Here is a 12,494-nt window from a genome sequence, read left to right as displayed (position 1 = left end):
TTTTTTTTTTTTTTTAAGTTGGTGTTACAGTCGCCTGTTGAAGAGGTGCCATGGCTTGTGTTTTTTTTCTGTGTGACAGCACACTGTGCTGGCTTAAACAGTGGCACTGAGATTCGTGGCACTTTTTCTGCCCTGGAATCTACCGTCCTGCTTCCCTGCTCAGTCTCCTTTTTAATCAGATGAATGGGCGACTTCCCGTGGCTCCAATCACCAGCCAAAAGGGCACCCGGACCAGTATATTTTGTACAGAGAACCGCTGCTCCGGGGCACCGATAAAGCAGCCACGCGGGGCAAAGCAGTGGCGCCGGCCGGCACAGCAGCGCTGGCCGAAACAGCCATGCTGGTGATCCGTGGAGCTTCTCCGCCTGGGAATTTCCTAGTCTGTGGGCAGTAAAAATGCGGCGTCCACTCACCCTCTGTGCTTTCACTGGGAGCTGCAATCCTGAGCTGTTCCTAAACGGCCATCTGGTATTGATCTCCATTTGTACATCTTTTGAGAATTGTCTGTTCATGTCCTTAACCCACTTTTTTGTGGGATTATATTTTTTTCTTGAAGATTTGTGTTCCTCATAGATTCTGGATATTAGTCCTTTGTCAGATGCATAGTTTGCAAATATTTTCTCCCACTCTGGGTTGTCTGTTTACTCCGCTGATTATTTCTTTTGCTGTGAAGGTGCTTTTTAGTTTAATTAAGTCCCATCTGTTTATCTTTGTTTTTGTTGCATTTGCTTTTGGGTTCCTGGTCTAAGCCAATGTCTAGAATGGTTTTTCCAATGTTTCCTTATAGAATTTTTATGGTTTCAGGTCTTAGATTTAAGTCTTTCATCCATCTTGAGTTGATTTTTGTATAAGATGAGAGCAGAGGATCCTGTTTCATTCTTCTACATGTAGCTTACCAATTATCCTGGCGCCATTTGTTGAATAGGGTGTCCTTTCCCCACTTTACCATTTTGTTGGCTTTGTTGAAGATCATTTAGCTGTAAGTATTTGGCTTTATTTATGGGTTCTCTGCTCTGTTCCATTGGTCTATGTGCCTATTTTTATATTAGTATCATGCTGTTTTAGTAACTATGGCCTTATAGTGTAGTTTGAAGTTAGGTATTGTGATGCCTCCAGATTTTGTTCTTTTTGCTTAGTTTTTTTTTGTTGTTGTTGTGTTTTGTTTGTTTGTTTGTTTTGGCTAGGCAGACTCTTTTGGTTCCATATGAATTTTAGGATTGTTTTTTCTAGTTCTGTGAAGTGTGACCATAGTATTTTGATGTGGGAATTGCATTGAATCTGTGATTGCTTTTGGCAGTATGGTCATTTTCACAATATTCATCCATGAGAATGGGCTAGAAACACTGAATTTTCTAGAGTTCTGTTTTCATGTGGTTATTTGTCTCATGCTTTGCGATTTCCTGAATGTTCTCATCCAGTCCCGTGTTTTAATGACTTGCATCTTGAAGACTCCATATCTGTACCTCTGGCCAAGGTCTCTTCTATAAGCTTTTGCTATACACGAGCCTACTGGATATCACCATTTGATACCTCACAGTTACTTAGATTTACATTTCTTCTAAAAGCAAATGTACCATTTAAGCTCCTAAATTCACTCAGCCTTCCCTAGTCCCATCTTAGGAAATGGCAGTGGCTATCAACCCAGTCATCTCTGTAAATACCTTGCTTTGTCCTCAACTCTTTCTCACGTCTTCATATGTAGGCACACAGTAAACCCTACTCATTTAATTGAATTAAATGTATTTATTTAATTATCTTCCTTTAAAAAGTCTCTTCCCTTCCTTTTGCCCATTTTGTAATTGCATTGTTTGGCCTGGTGTGGTGGCCCATGCCTGTAATCCAAGCACCTTGGGAGGATGAGGTGGGTGGACCACTTGAGCCCAGGAATTTGAGACCAGCCTAGTCAACATGGTGAAAACCCATCTCTACTGAAAATACAAAAATTAGCTGGGTGTGGTGGCATGCACCTGTAGTCCAGCTACTCAGGAGGCTGAGGTAGGAGAATCACTTGAACCCAGGAGGTGGACTCTGCAGTGAGCCAAGGTGGTACCATTGCACTCCAGCCTAGGCAACAGAGTGAGACTCTGTTTAAAAAAGAAAAAAGACTTTTTAAAGAGTAATTTTAGATTTACTGAAAAATTATGCAGAAAGTACAGAGAATTCTTAACCTCTCTCTCATACCCAGTTTCTCCCATTAACATCTTTCATTAATGTGGTACATTTGTTATAATCGATAAACCAATATTGATACATGCCTGTTAACTAAAGTCCACAATTTATACAATTTATATCAGGGTGCACTATGTTGTAGAGTTCCGTGGGTTTTGACAAATGCATAATATCATATATCTACTACTGAAGAATAATTTTACTGCCCTAAAAATGCCCCCATGCTCCACATGTAAGCTCCTTCTTCCCTTTCCCACTACCCATGGCAACCACTGAGCTTTTTTTTGTCATATATATACAGTGTTATATAGTATGTCTATATAACATATATAATATATATATGTTATATAGACATACTGTCTCTTTTCACTTAGCAATATGCATTTAAGTTTCCTCCATGTCTTTTTGAAGCTTGATAACACATATATTTTTATTGATTAGTAATACTCTATTGTATGCACATAACAGTAGCCATTTACCTGTTGAAAGACATCTTGGTTGCTTCCAAGTTTCAGTGATTATAAATAAAGCAGCTGCAAATATTCTTGTGTAGGTTTTTGGGTGAACGTAAGTTTTCAAATCATTTGAGTAAATAAGTAGGAGCATGATTGCTGGATCATGCACTAAGCCTATGTTTAGCTTTGTGAGAAACTGCCAGATTGTCTCCCAAAGTGGCTGCACTTTGGAAGTTCATTTGCATTGCCACCAGCAGTGAATGAGAGTTTCTGTTGTTCCACGTTTTGCCAGCATTTGGTGTTGTCAATACTTTTGATTTTAGCCATTATAATGGATGTGTAGTGGCATCTCATTGTGCTTTATTTTGCTATTCCCTAATGATATATGATGTTGAGCATCTTTTCATATGTGTATTTTTATATGGATATCTCCTTTGGTGAGGTGTTGGTTCAGATATTTTGCCCACTTTGTAATTTGGTTCTTTTGTTGAGCTTTAAGTGTTCTTTGTATATTTTGAATACAAGTCTTTTATCTGATATTTGTTTCTGGAAATATTTCCTTTTATCATGTAGCTTGTGTTTTTATTGTCTAGCATCTTTTGACTGAGGGTAGTGGCTCACACCTGTAATCCCAGCACTTAGGGAGGCCAAGGGAAGAGGATCACTTGACATCAAGAATTCAAGACCAGCCTGGGCAGCATAGCAAAGCCCCATCTCTACAATTTTTTTTTCTTTTAATGGCATAGTATGGTGGTGCACACCTTTAGTCCTAGCTACATTGAAGGCTGAGGCAGGAGGATCACTTGAGCCCAGGAGTTGAGGCTGTAGTAAGCCATGATAAAGCCATCATGTCATGGTGAATCCGTGAAGGTCTGAAGCAACCTCAATTCTTGCCTCCTCAAAGAAAGAATTCGAATGAAGGACATAAGGCAAAAGGAGAGACTGAGGCAAGTTTTGGGACAGGAGTAAAAGTTTATTGAAAAGCTCTAGAGCAGAAACAAAAGGAAAGTACACTTGGAAGAGGGCCAAGTGGGCAACTTGAAAGACAAGTGCTCAGTTTGACCTTTTGAATTGACATGCTTCTGTGGTCTTGTGTTCTTTCTCCTTTGATTCTTCCCTTGAGGTAGACTGTTCACTTGCGCAGTGGCCTGCAAGCACTTGAGAGGGGAGCATGTGCCGTGTGCTTACTGGAGTTTTACCTGTGCTTACTTGAGGAGAACATATACTGGTCAAACTCTGCCATTTTGCCTCTATAAGTGTGCATTTGTGAGCCCACTCACCCAGCTCCTGAGATCTTATTGGGAAGCTGCTGATCACCAGCTTCAGATGTTTTCTTTCTTTCTTTTTCTTTTTCTTTTTTTTTTGAGGTGTCTCACTCTGTCACCCAGACTGGGGTGCAGTGGCTCAATCTCGATTCACTGCAAATTCTGTCTCCAGGGTTCAAGCGATTCTCCTACCTCAGCCTCCCAAGTAGCCGGGATTACAGGAATGCACCACCATGCTTAGCTAATTTTTGTATTTTTAGTAGAGATGGGGTTTTACCATTTTGTTCAGGCTGTTCTCAAACTCCTGGCCTCAAATGATCCACCTGCCTTGGCTTCCCAAAGTGCTGGAATTACAGGTGTGACCCACTGTGCCCAGCCAGGTGTTTCTGTTTATTGTGAGACTGCTTTTCCCTGGAGTTGGCTGTGACTAATTATTATTTTAGAGAGAAGGTTAACAACTGCCTGACCATCACTTGATGGTTGCCTGGCATTTCTGGTGGTGGGGAATGGGGGAATTCCTCTTCTGTTCTGCTCTGCTTTGCTCAAAAAACAGAAAGAAAGAAAAGAAATAGTGTCTTTCACAGAGAATTTTTATCTTTATGAAGTCCAATTTTTCAAGTTTTCTTTCATGAATTATGCTTTTTGCATTATATCTAAAAAGTTATATGGTAACATCACCTGAATTTTCTTTGATGATGTCTTCTAGAAGTTGTATATAGTTTTAAGTTTTACATTTAAGTCTGTGATCCACTTTGAATTAATTTTGTATCTCGATTCACTTTTTCCAGTGGTTTCAGCACTAATTGTTGAAGACTGTCTGTTCTCCATAAAATTGCTCTGCTCCTTTGTCAAAGATCTGATTTTATTTTAGAAATGTTTCTTAAATGTGTGTTAGGGATTTGGAATCTACATTTTTCTTCCTTTCAGAGCACCTAAAGAGCTAAAGTAATGAAAAATAAAGTCTTAGTTTATAAGTGGCTGAGCAATGATCTGACCCTCAATTCAGAGCTCTCATGTATAATCTGGATTGAAGATGGTAGCCTAGTTTAAGATAACCATTTCCTGCTTCTTAAAGCTAAGCATGCTTTCCATATGGCTGAAGAACTGAATCTAAGAGAAAGAACAGTGGGTCCAATTCACCCAGTTGGAGATGGGGAATAAGAGCCACACAGTGACTCCTATCACTACTTAAACAGGGTTCCATTTATGTCAGGATTTTACCTCCTAAGTACAATATGGATGGAGTGAGAAGTTAGAAGTTTTGGTATAAGCTTCCTTCATATGGCTGATATAGCCAAGAGAGGAAGGTTCTATTCAACACTGTTTTCTTCTTGTTGGCTCTAGTAGCACCATCCTATTAGCTATTTAAGTATCTTCCCAATTTTTTAAGTTCTAATTTAGCATATGAGATGCAGTATAATCTGTCTATTGAACTCAATATTTCAGTGACATCAAACTCTTTCTTAAATGTACCATCTACTTCTTCACTCACTGCCTGTCCACACAGTCTCTCATTTTCCTGGCAAGTTCTCTCCCTTTCTTTTGTTCCTCAATAAATATAACTTACTCCAACTTAATCCTTTGGAACATCACCTTTTACAGGTAGACTTTCTCTGACATTCCCTACATTAAGAATCTCTCCTCAGTGATTCTCATCATACCATGTATCTTCTTCTATCATAACACTCATAAAGGATTGAAAATATATTTGATATATCTGATATTCTTTATTGTAGTCTTTTCTTGGGCAAAAATTATGCCCTATTTTTCCCTCTCCCCCAGCACCAACTCGTTTCCTGGCATATAGCAGGCATTTAATAAAATGTATTGAATATCCATAAACTGAAAGGCAGTTTTAAATTATATTGTTTCCTAGAGAATGATTAGAATTGTAAATGTTTTGGCCGAACGCGATGGCTTAAGCCTGTAATCCTAGCACTTTGGGAGACCAAGGCAAGCAGATCACCTGAGGTTAGGAGTTTGAGAGCAGCCTGGCCAACATAGTGAAACCTTGTCTCTACTAAAAACACAAAAATTAGTGGGGTGTGGTGGTATGCACCTGTAATCTCAGCTACTCCAGATGTTGAGGCAGGAGAATCACTTGAGCCTGGGAGGCAGAGGTTGCAGTGAGCCAAGATTGCGCTACTGCACTCCAGCCTGGGTGACAGAGAAAGACTCCGTCAAAACAAAACAAAAAAAGAATTGTAATTTTTTTTTTTTTTTGCAAACAGTAAGCCCGTTCACATGTTTTATTTAAAATGATGTTTTTCAGAGAGAGGATAGTGCTGAATGTTTGGGTCTTCCTCATTGGCCTGGTAGGACTATTTATGGAGTAGCAAATGAATCAGGGCCAGTGGTTCAGAATTAAGGCCAAGAACAATGCAGTTTTACTGGAATCTTCTTTGATATGCCAATTGTATGGCATAGGGGCAGAAGAACCTACACAGGATCTAACACCAGTGCAATTGCTTACAGCTGCATCCCGTACCCAGTTGAAGTCTTTATGGATTTACAATATAGGAGTCCCTTTACAGTCAACATTACATGTGAATATCCTCCATGTAACTGAGAGAAAAATAATTTTTAAATTTCATTTAACAATCCAAGAAGCTTTATTGATTAGCTAGTATATACCACATACTCTAGTAGTGCTCTTGATAGAGAAAAGATATAAAGTTTCTGTATTTAAATGTTTTTCAATCAGATGGGAAAGGCAGTTTAAAAAACAATTACAATACAGTGTTATGAGTGAAATATTAGAGGTAAACATTAGGTGCTACAGATATAAGTAATCCAGAGGGGAATGGAAGTTCACGGGGGAATGCTCTGAGAAGTAAATTGTTAATAAAAGATCTGGGCCAGGTGCGGTGGCTCACGCCTGTAATCTCAGCACTTTAGGAGTCCAAGGTCAGGAGATGGAGACCAGCTTGGCCAACATGGTGAAACCCCATCTCTACTAAAAATACAAAAATTAGCCAAGCTTGGTGGTGGGTGCCTATAATCCCAGCTACTTGGGAGGCTGAGGCAGGAGAATCACTTGAACCTGGGATGTGGAAATTGCAGTGAGCTGAGATCATACCACCATACTCCAGCCTGGGTGACAGAGTGAGACTCCGTCTCAAAAAAAAAAAAAAAAAAAAACCCTGGATGGAGATCTTATGTTAGTAGATCTAATATTGAAGAATAAGGAGATTTAGCCAAATGAAAATGAAGAGGGGCTCTGTATTCTTTTACTAGTGATTTTAACACATTTACATTTAATATAATTCACAAACTATTTGGACTTATTTAAATCGTCTTATTTTGTGCTTTATATTCTCCAAGTTTAAAACATTTTAGTTTGTTTTGCTTTGTTTTTCTCCTGTCCTATCCTGTATTAAGTGATTCAATTTTCTTTATTCATTTACCTCATTTGATATGGATATAACATGGGATATGGTATGGGCTATGATATAGGATACTGTTTCTATTCTTTTGAAGGTTATCTTACATTTAAACAATGCCTATTTGACTTAATAAAACCTAAAGTTAATACCTCTATTCTGTTTCTGAATAATAAAAAGGCTTTAACTACTTTAATTCCAGGTTCCTATTTCATATTCCAGATTATTGTCAAATATTAAACTTTGTTTTAAATTTTCTTTTCACAAAATTAGTCATTTTAACTAGTTTATTGAATAAACCAGTTTTAGGATGCAAGCAGAGAACAATTTTATTCTTTCTTAATACTGTTTTTTTAAAAGTTGCTCTATAAATAAATAGCTCTCATTCCTGAATGAAATCTAGGATAGATTCCCTAGCTTTTCTGGTCACTCTAAAATATTAATTATAAGTGTCATTTTAAAAAATAATAAAAGTCTACTTATGTCTAATATCAATACTAATAGCTCTCATCCAATTTAAAACTTCCTTCTCCTTCAGCTCAAGCCTGACTCAGGCTGAGAGCCTGAATTTGGAAAATGGATGTGGTCCGTTTTTAGCTATTTTTATCGCTATCCTTGCTTTCATCCCTCGGTAGTTTATCTTTTGCTTCCCCCAATACTGGAGGTTGAAGGAGAGAAAACAAAGAGAAGTAGGTTTATATGTGACAAGTGTCTTGTGTGTTGACTATCTCTTGGCTGTTTAATGATGGCAGAAGCCCAAATGTGCAGATCTTTCAAGGGATGTTTATGTGGGCTCCTTAAAGACCCTCCAGTGACTGGATTCCTACCTGTGGAAAATGCCTTCTCAGGCTGGCTGCAGCTGGCTTTTGCTTCAGCTTCTGAGGCTTACCACACACAGAGCCTCTTTTTGGAGTTTTCTGTTTCAGCTGGGCCTCCTGCTAGGGGTCCGTTCGGTGTGATATGGACCTGACCAGATGATAGGCACATATTGGCTTTTCCAGCAGTGGGAACATACCTCTCTTTTTCATTTCTCCCATTCTGCCATCAGGAGAAGCTCCAGGTATCTTTTCAGCTTGAAATGTTTTAGGTTGTGAGTCAGAACTCAGTTTCAGTGCTCTGGAAAATCCAAGGGGCAGATGGTATGTCAAGCTTTCTGAGTACTCCTAAAGGCCCCTTAGTTAGCTTGGGAGAAGGAAAAGTGCTGCTCTTTCTTCCACCATACAGAGAAAGGTGAAAAACACCGCACACCAATGATTATTTCCAGAGAAAGCCTCACTCCTGATTACTCACTTAGGGTCTTTTTAGCTAATTTTTATATGCCCTGATGATAGCCAATGTTCCAAACCAACTTCACCATCTATAAGATAAGATGAGCTGGTATTTACTGTTGTTCTCAGCTTGGGTCTTTAGTCAAAATTTTAAGAAAGAACCCTATTTACATATTGTTTACTATTAATATACAGGTTTAGCAAAAATTGTATCATTTTCTTTACTTACCAGTGCTTCCTGCTTTGCCTTACTTTTGGTTTAATTTTCTTCCCCTTACTAGGCAATGTTTTTTAGTTATTGTTCCAGGGAGGCTCTGCAAGTAGTGAGCTCTATCAGTCTTTGTCTAAAAATGCTTCCTTGTGTGTGTTTGCTCAATTATGAAATGACAGATTAGCTAGGTATAGAAGTGTAGATGTATCGTAATTTTCCCTCAGCCCTTAAAATTCATTAGTCTTCTGACATCCATTGTTTCTGCTGATAAGTCCCGATTATTCTTCTACTTTTGTAGGTAATTTATTTTAGTTTTTAAGATTTCTCTTTATTGTTGATGCTCGCTGTAGATGTAGATTAGTTTTTATTTATCCCGTTTGGGCCTTTTTCCATTCATGTTTTTCTTGGATTCTGAAAAATTATCAGCCTTTGCTGTTTAAATTTTGCTTCTTACCACTTTTCTTCCTTTCCTTCTATGTCTCTTAACTTTTCTTACATTCAATCTCTGTGTCTCTCTGAGTACTTTTTGGTACATAATTTTCTGTTCCTCATGTTTATTCTGCTATTTAACTTGTTCACTGAGTTTTTACATTATGTTTTTTATGGCTAGAGCTTCAAATGGTCTCATTTATAAAATTGGCTTCTCTTTTTCCCTCTCACAATTTTCTGGCATCTATTAGTTTATATTTAAAGTCTTGTTTAAAAGACCACCAGGATACCACAGAGGGTAGGACACCATTTATGTAATAACACTCCCAGCCTTTGTCCATTTGCGTTGGCCACACAGCAAGTCTGACTCCTAACTGGTCTCTCTCTCCTATTTGAAGCATGAGCTCATTTTGGTAGTGGCTGTTTCCCCATGCAGTCTTGCATGTTGTCACCTGTGGAGGTGTCCAGAAGGAGCAGTTTCATGTTTATCTCTGAGGAGGACTCTAGAGTTTTCTCTGGTTCAGAACAAAATGTTAATATATCAGTTTGGATTAATGTGCCCATGACTAGTAGAAATTTGGGCCTCTTTTTCCCTGTAGCAATGATACCGACCGGCTTTTCATTAGGCCCTGCACGAAGGTTAGGCTTCCTTGTCTCTTCCATAATTGACTCTTCTTTGTGTCTCTCCAGTAGGTTGCTGGAGTGATTTTTTTTCCGTTTAGAGATAAGGCAGCCTTTCAAGACTTCTAGATTTATATAGGTGGATCCATTACAGCTCCCCATGTTGCTCACTTCTGAGGATTTAGTTTCTGTTTCTGAGCATAAATACACTCATTTATTTATATACCAATCCCGAAACAATGTTTTAGTGTCTAATTACTTTTCCAGCTTTGCATTACCTCTTCATTGGTAATTTTCCTTTCCTTCTTTCAAAAATGCCCATGTATTTTAAATTATTATTTGTTTTCTGTAACATTTCCATATGCCTACAGTTGGGGAATTGGGGTATTCAAGGTCAGCTGAATTCTTCATATTGGCCAGAAATAAACATTAAATTTCAAAAGTGAATTTGTTCTCAATGTGGCATATATACAGCTATTCAGAAATAAAAGATAACAGATGAAGTAATGAACTATCAGAGATTTTCAGAGGTTACTGGGAAGGAAGAAATTATCAAAGGGAAGTGGGAGGTTTGGTTCTCAATTTAACCTTTTTTTCTTCTTGGCATATGCATGGTAAAAAAAATCACGTTATTTTACGAAGAATGTCTGTTTCATATGTTTCAGAACCTTATTTGGAGCCCTTCATTTGCACCTTGGAGGAGCACCTGAGGGTCCAGCTGGTACTGGGAAGACTGAAACTACCAAGGATTTAGCAAAAGCTGTAGCCAAGCAATGTGTTGTTTTCAACTGCTCTGATGGGCTGGATTATTTGGCTTTGGGAAAATTCTTTAAGGTTTGAATTGACTCCTCATTTCTTTACAACAGGATAACTGATCAGAGATGGTTATTTATGATTAAATGTAATTGAATGCAAGTAAAAGATTTACTGTAGCTTAAGTAAAGGTAAAGCTTGAAGCACTATCTCAGTAATTCTTACAGGAAATAAGGTTATAGCAAAACCCTATTTGTGGAGAATCTCTACTTTCCTCTTCAGTCCCTACTGTAACAAGTCATTATTACTGGTTGGAGTAAGTGGTGTCCCTTAAATACATTGGAGCAGATAAGAATTTGAGAACTATTGCATCATGTAAAGGTTGTGGGATTCTAAAGACATCCTTAACCTGTAGATCTTGTTATTGAGAAGTTATTTTGATTCAGTAATTTATTTTTATAGACATGTTTTAATCACTTTTAGTGAACTTGAAATCTTAGTTTTATTATTTATTTTTTTATTTTTATTTATATATTATAGATGTACGTATTTTCAGGTTACATGTGATAATTTAATACAGTCATATAATTTGTCAAGATCAAATCTGTGTATTTTTTTTTTAATTCTAAGTTAGATTCCTACTTTTTAGGCCCATGAGCTTCAAAAGGCGAAATTAAAGATACCAAATCCTTGCCTATAATAATCCTATAAACATCTGATCATTTTAGCAGCTTGTTGCTATAGCCTATTATTCCTTAAATTGTTAGGTGACACAACTGAACAAAAATGATCCATTTGAAATTGTTTATGTTTTTCTGTAATTTGCAAAGCACATTTTATGTATTTTTATTTTCAATTTTTATTTTAGGTTCCAGGGATACAGGTGCAGGTTTGTTACATGGGTAGATTGTGTGTTGTGGGAGTTTGTCTGGTGTACAGATAATGTTGTTATCCAGAGAATCATCGTAATAGCCAATAGGTAGTTTTTTGATCCTCAATCTCCTCCCACCTTCCACCCTCAGAATGTCCCAGTGTCTTCTGTTCTTTTCTTTGTGTCCATGTATATGCAAAGCATATTTTAAAGATTCTAGAATATATACTTTCCCAAATTTTCTCCAGAAAAAGTTAACATTAAAAAAAAAAAATAAACTAACAAAATAAAATATACCAACCCTAACCCATGCAGTAAACTGTTCCTGGCTGGAATATGACCGATCTGGAGTTTAATTACTCTACATTTGTGATGCTGAAAAAACTAAAAGTAGAACTTTTAAAAACTCAAAATTATAATTAATGAAATATCAAGAAAAAATTTAAATGACCAGTTAACATTTTAACTCATTCTCTGTAATGATTTTCAACCTTGTTGAAATGAGCACTATTCCCAATAGCAAAGATATGGAATCAACCTAAGAGTCCATCAGTGGAGAAATGGATAAAGAAAATGGGTTATATCTATACAATGAAATACTATTCAGCCATAATAAGGAATGAAATCATGTCTTTTGCAGCAACATGAGTAGAACTGGAAGTCATTATCTTAAATGAAACAAGTCAGGCACAGAAAGTCAAATACCACATGTTCTCACTCATAAGTGTGTGCTAAGAAATCTGTACACATGGCTGTAGAGAGTGGAATGATAGAAACAGAAGGGTGAGAAGGTGGGAGAAGGGTATGATGAGAGATTACTTAATGGGTGCAATGTATGTTATTCAGCTGATGGATACCACAAAGTGGTATGGATACCAAAATGGTGTGATACCAATGTATGTTATTCAGGTGATGGATACCAAATTGCATAGTGACTTAGTCACTTAGTCACTATGCAATCAATGCATTAACAAAACTGCACACATACTCCATAAATTTGTACAAATAAAAATATATAAATAAAAAATAAAACTAGGGCCGGGCGTGGTGGCTCACGCCTGTAATCCCA

The 12,494-nt window shown here is 37.5% G+C and overlaps 1 protein-coding gene across 1 annotated transcript in view; it reads left to right on the top strand.

Moving 5' to 3' along the window:
* The window catches only part of DNAH7 (dynein axonemal heavy chain 7), a 344,809-nt gene that overhangs the window by 169,435 nt on the left and 162,880 nt on the right, over positions 1-12,494 (top strand). Inside the window, exon 25 of the mRNA XM_017538741.2 lies at positions 10,467-10,635. Within this exon, the coding sequence (XP_017394230.1) occupies positions 10,467-10,635 (169 nt within the window). The remainder of the gene's footprint in view (positions 1-10,466; positions 10,636-12,494) is intronic.

The sequence above is a fragment of the Cebus imitator genome, unplaced genomic scaffold, assembly GCF_001604975.1.
Source record: "Cebus imitator isolate Cc_AM_T3 unplaced genomic scaffold, Cebus_imitator-1.0 Scaffold113, whole genome shotgun sequence".
NCBI classification, from domain to species: Eukaryota; Metazoa; Chordata; class Mammalia; order Primates; family Cebidae; genus Cebus; species Cebus imitator.
The sequence above is the reverse complement of the archived record's forward strand: the minus strand, read 5'-3'. Positions and strand labels throughout refer to the sequence as shown.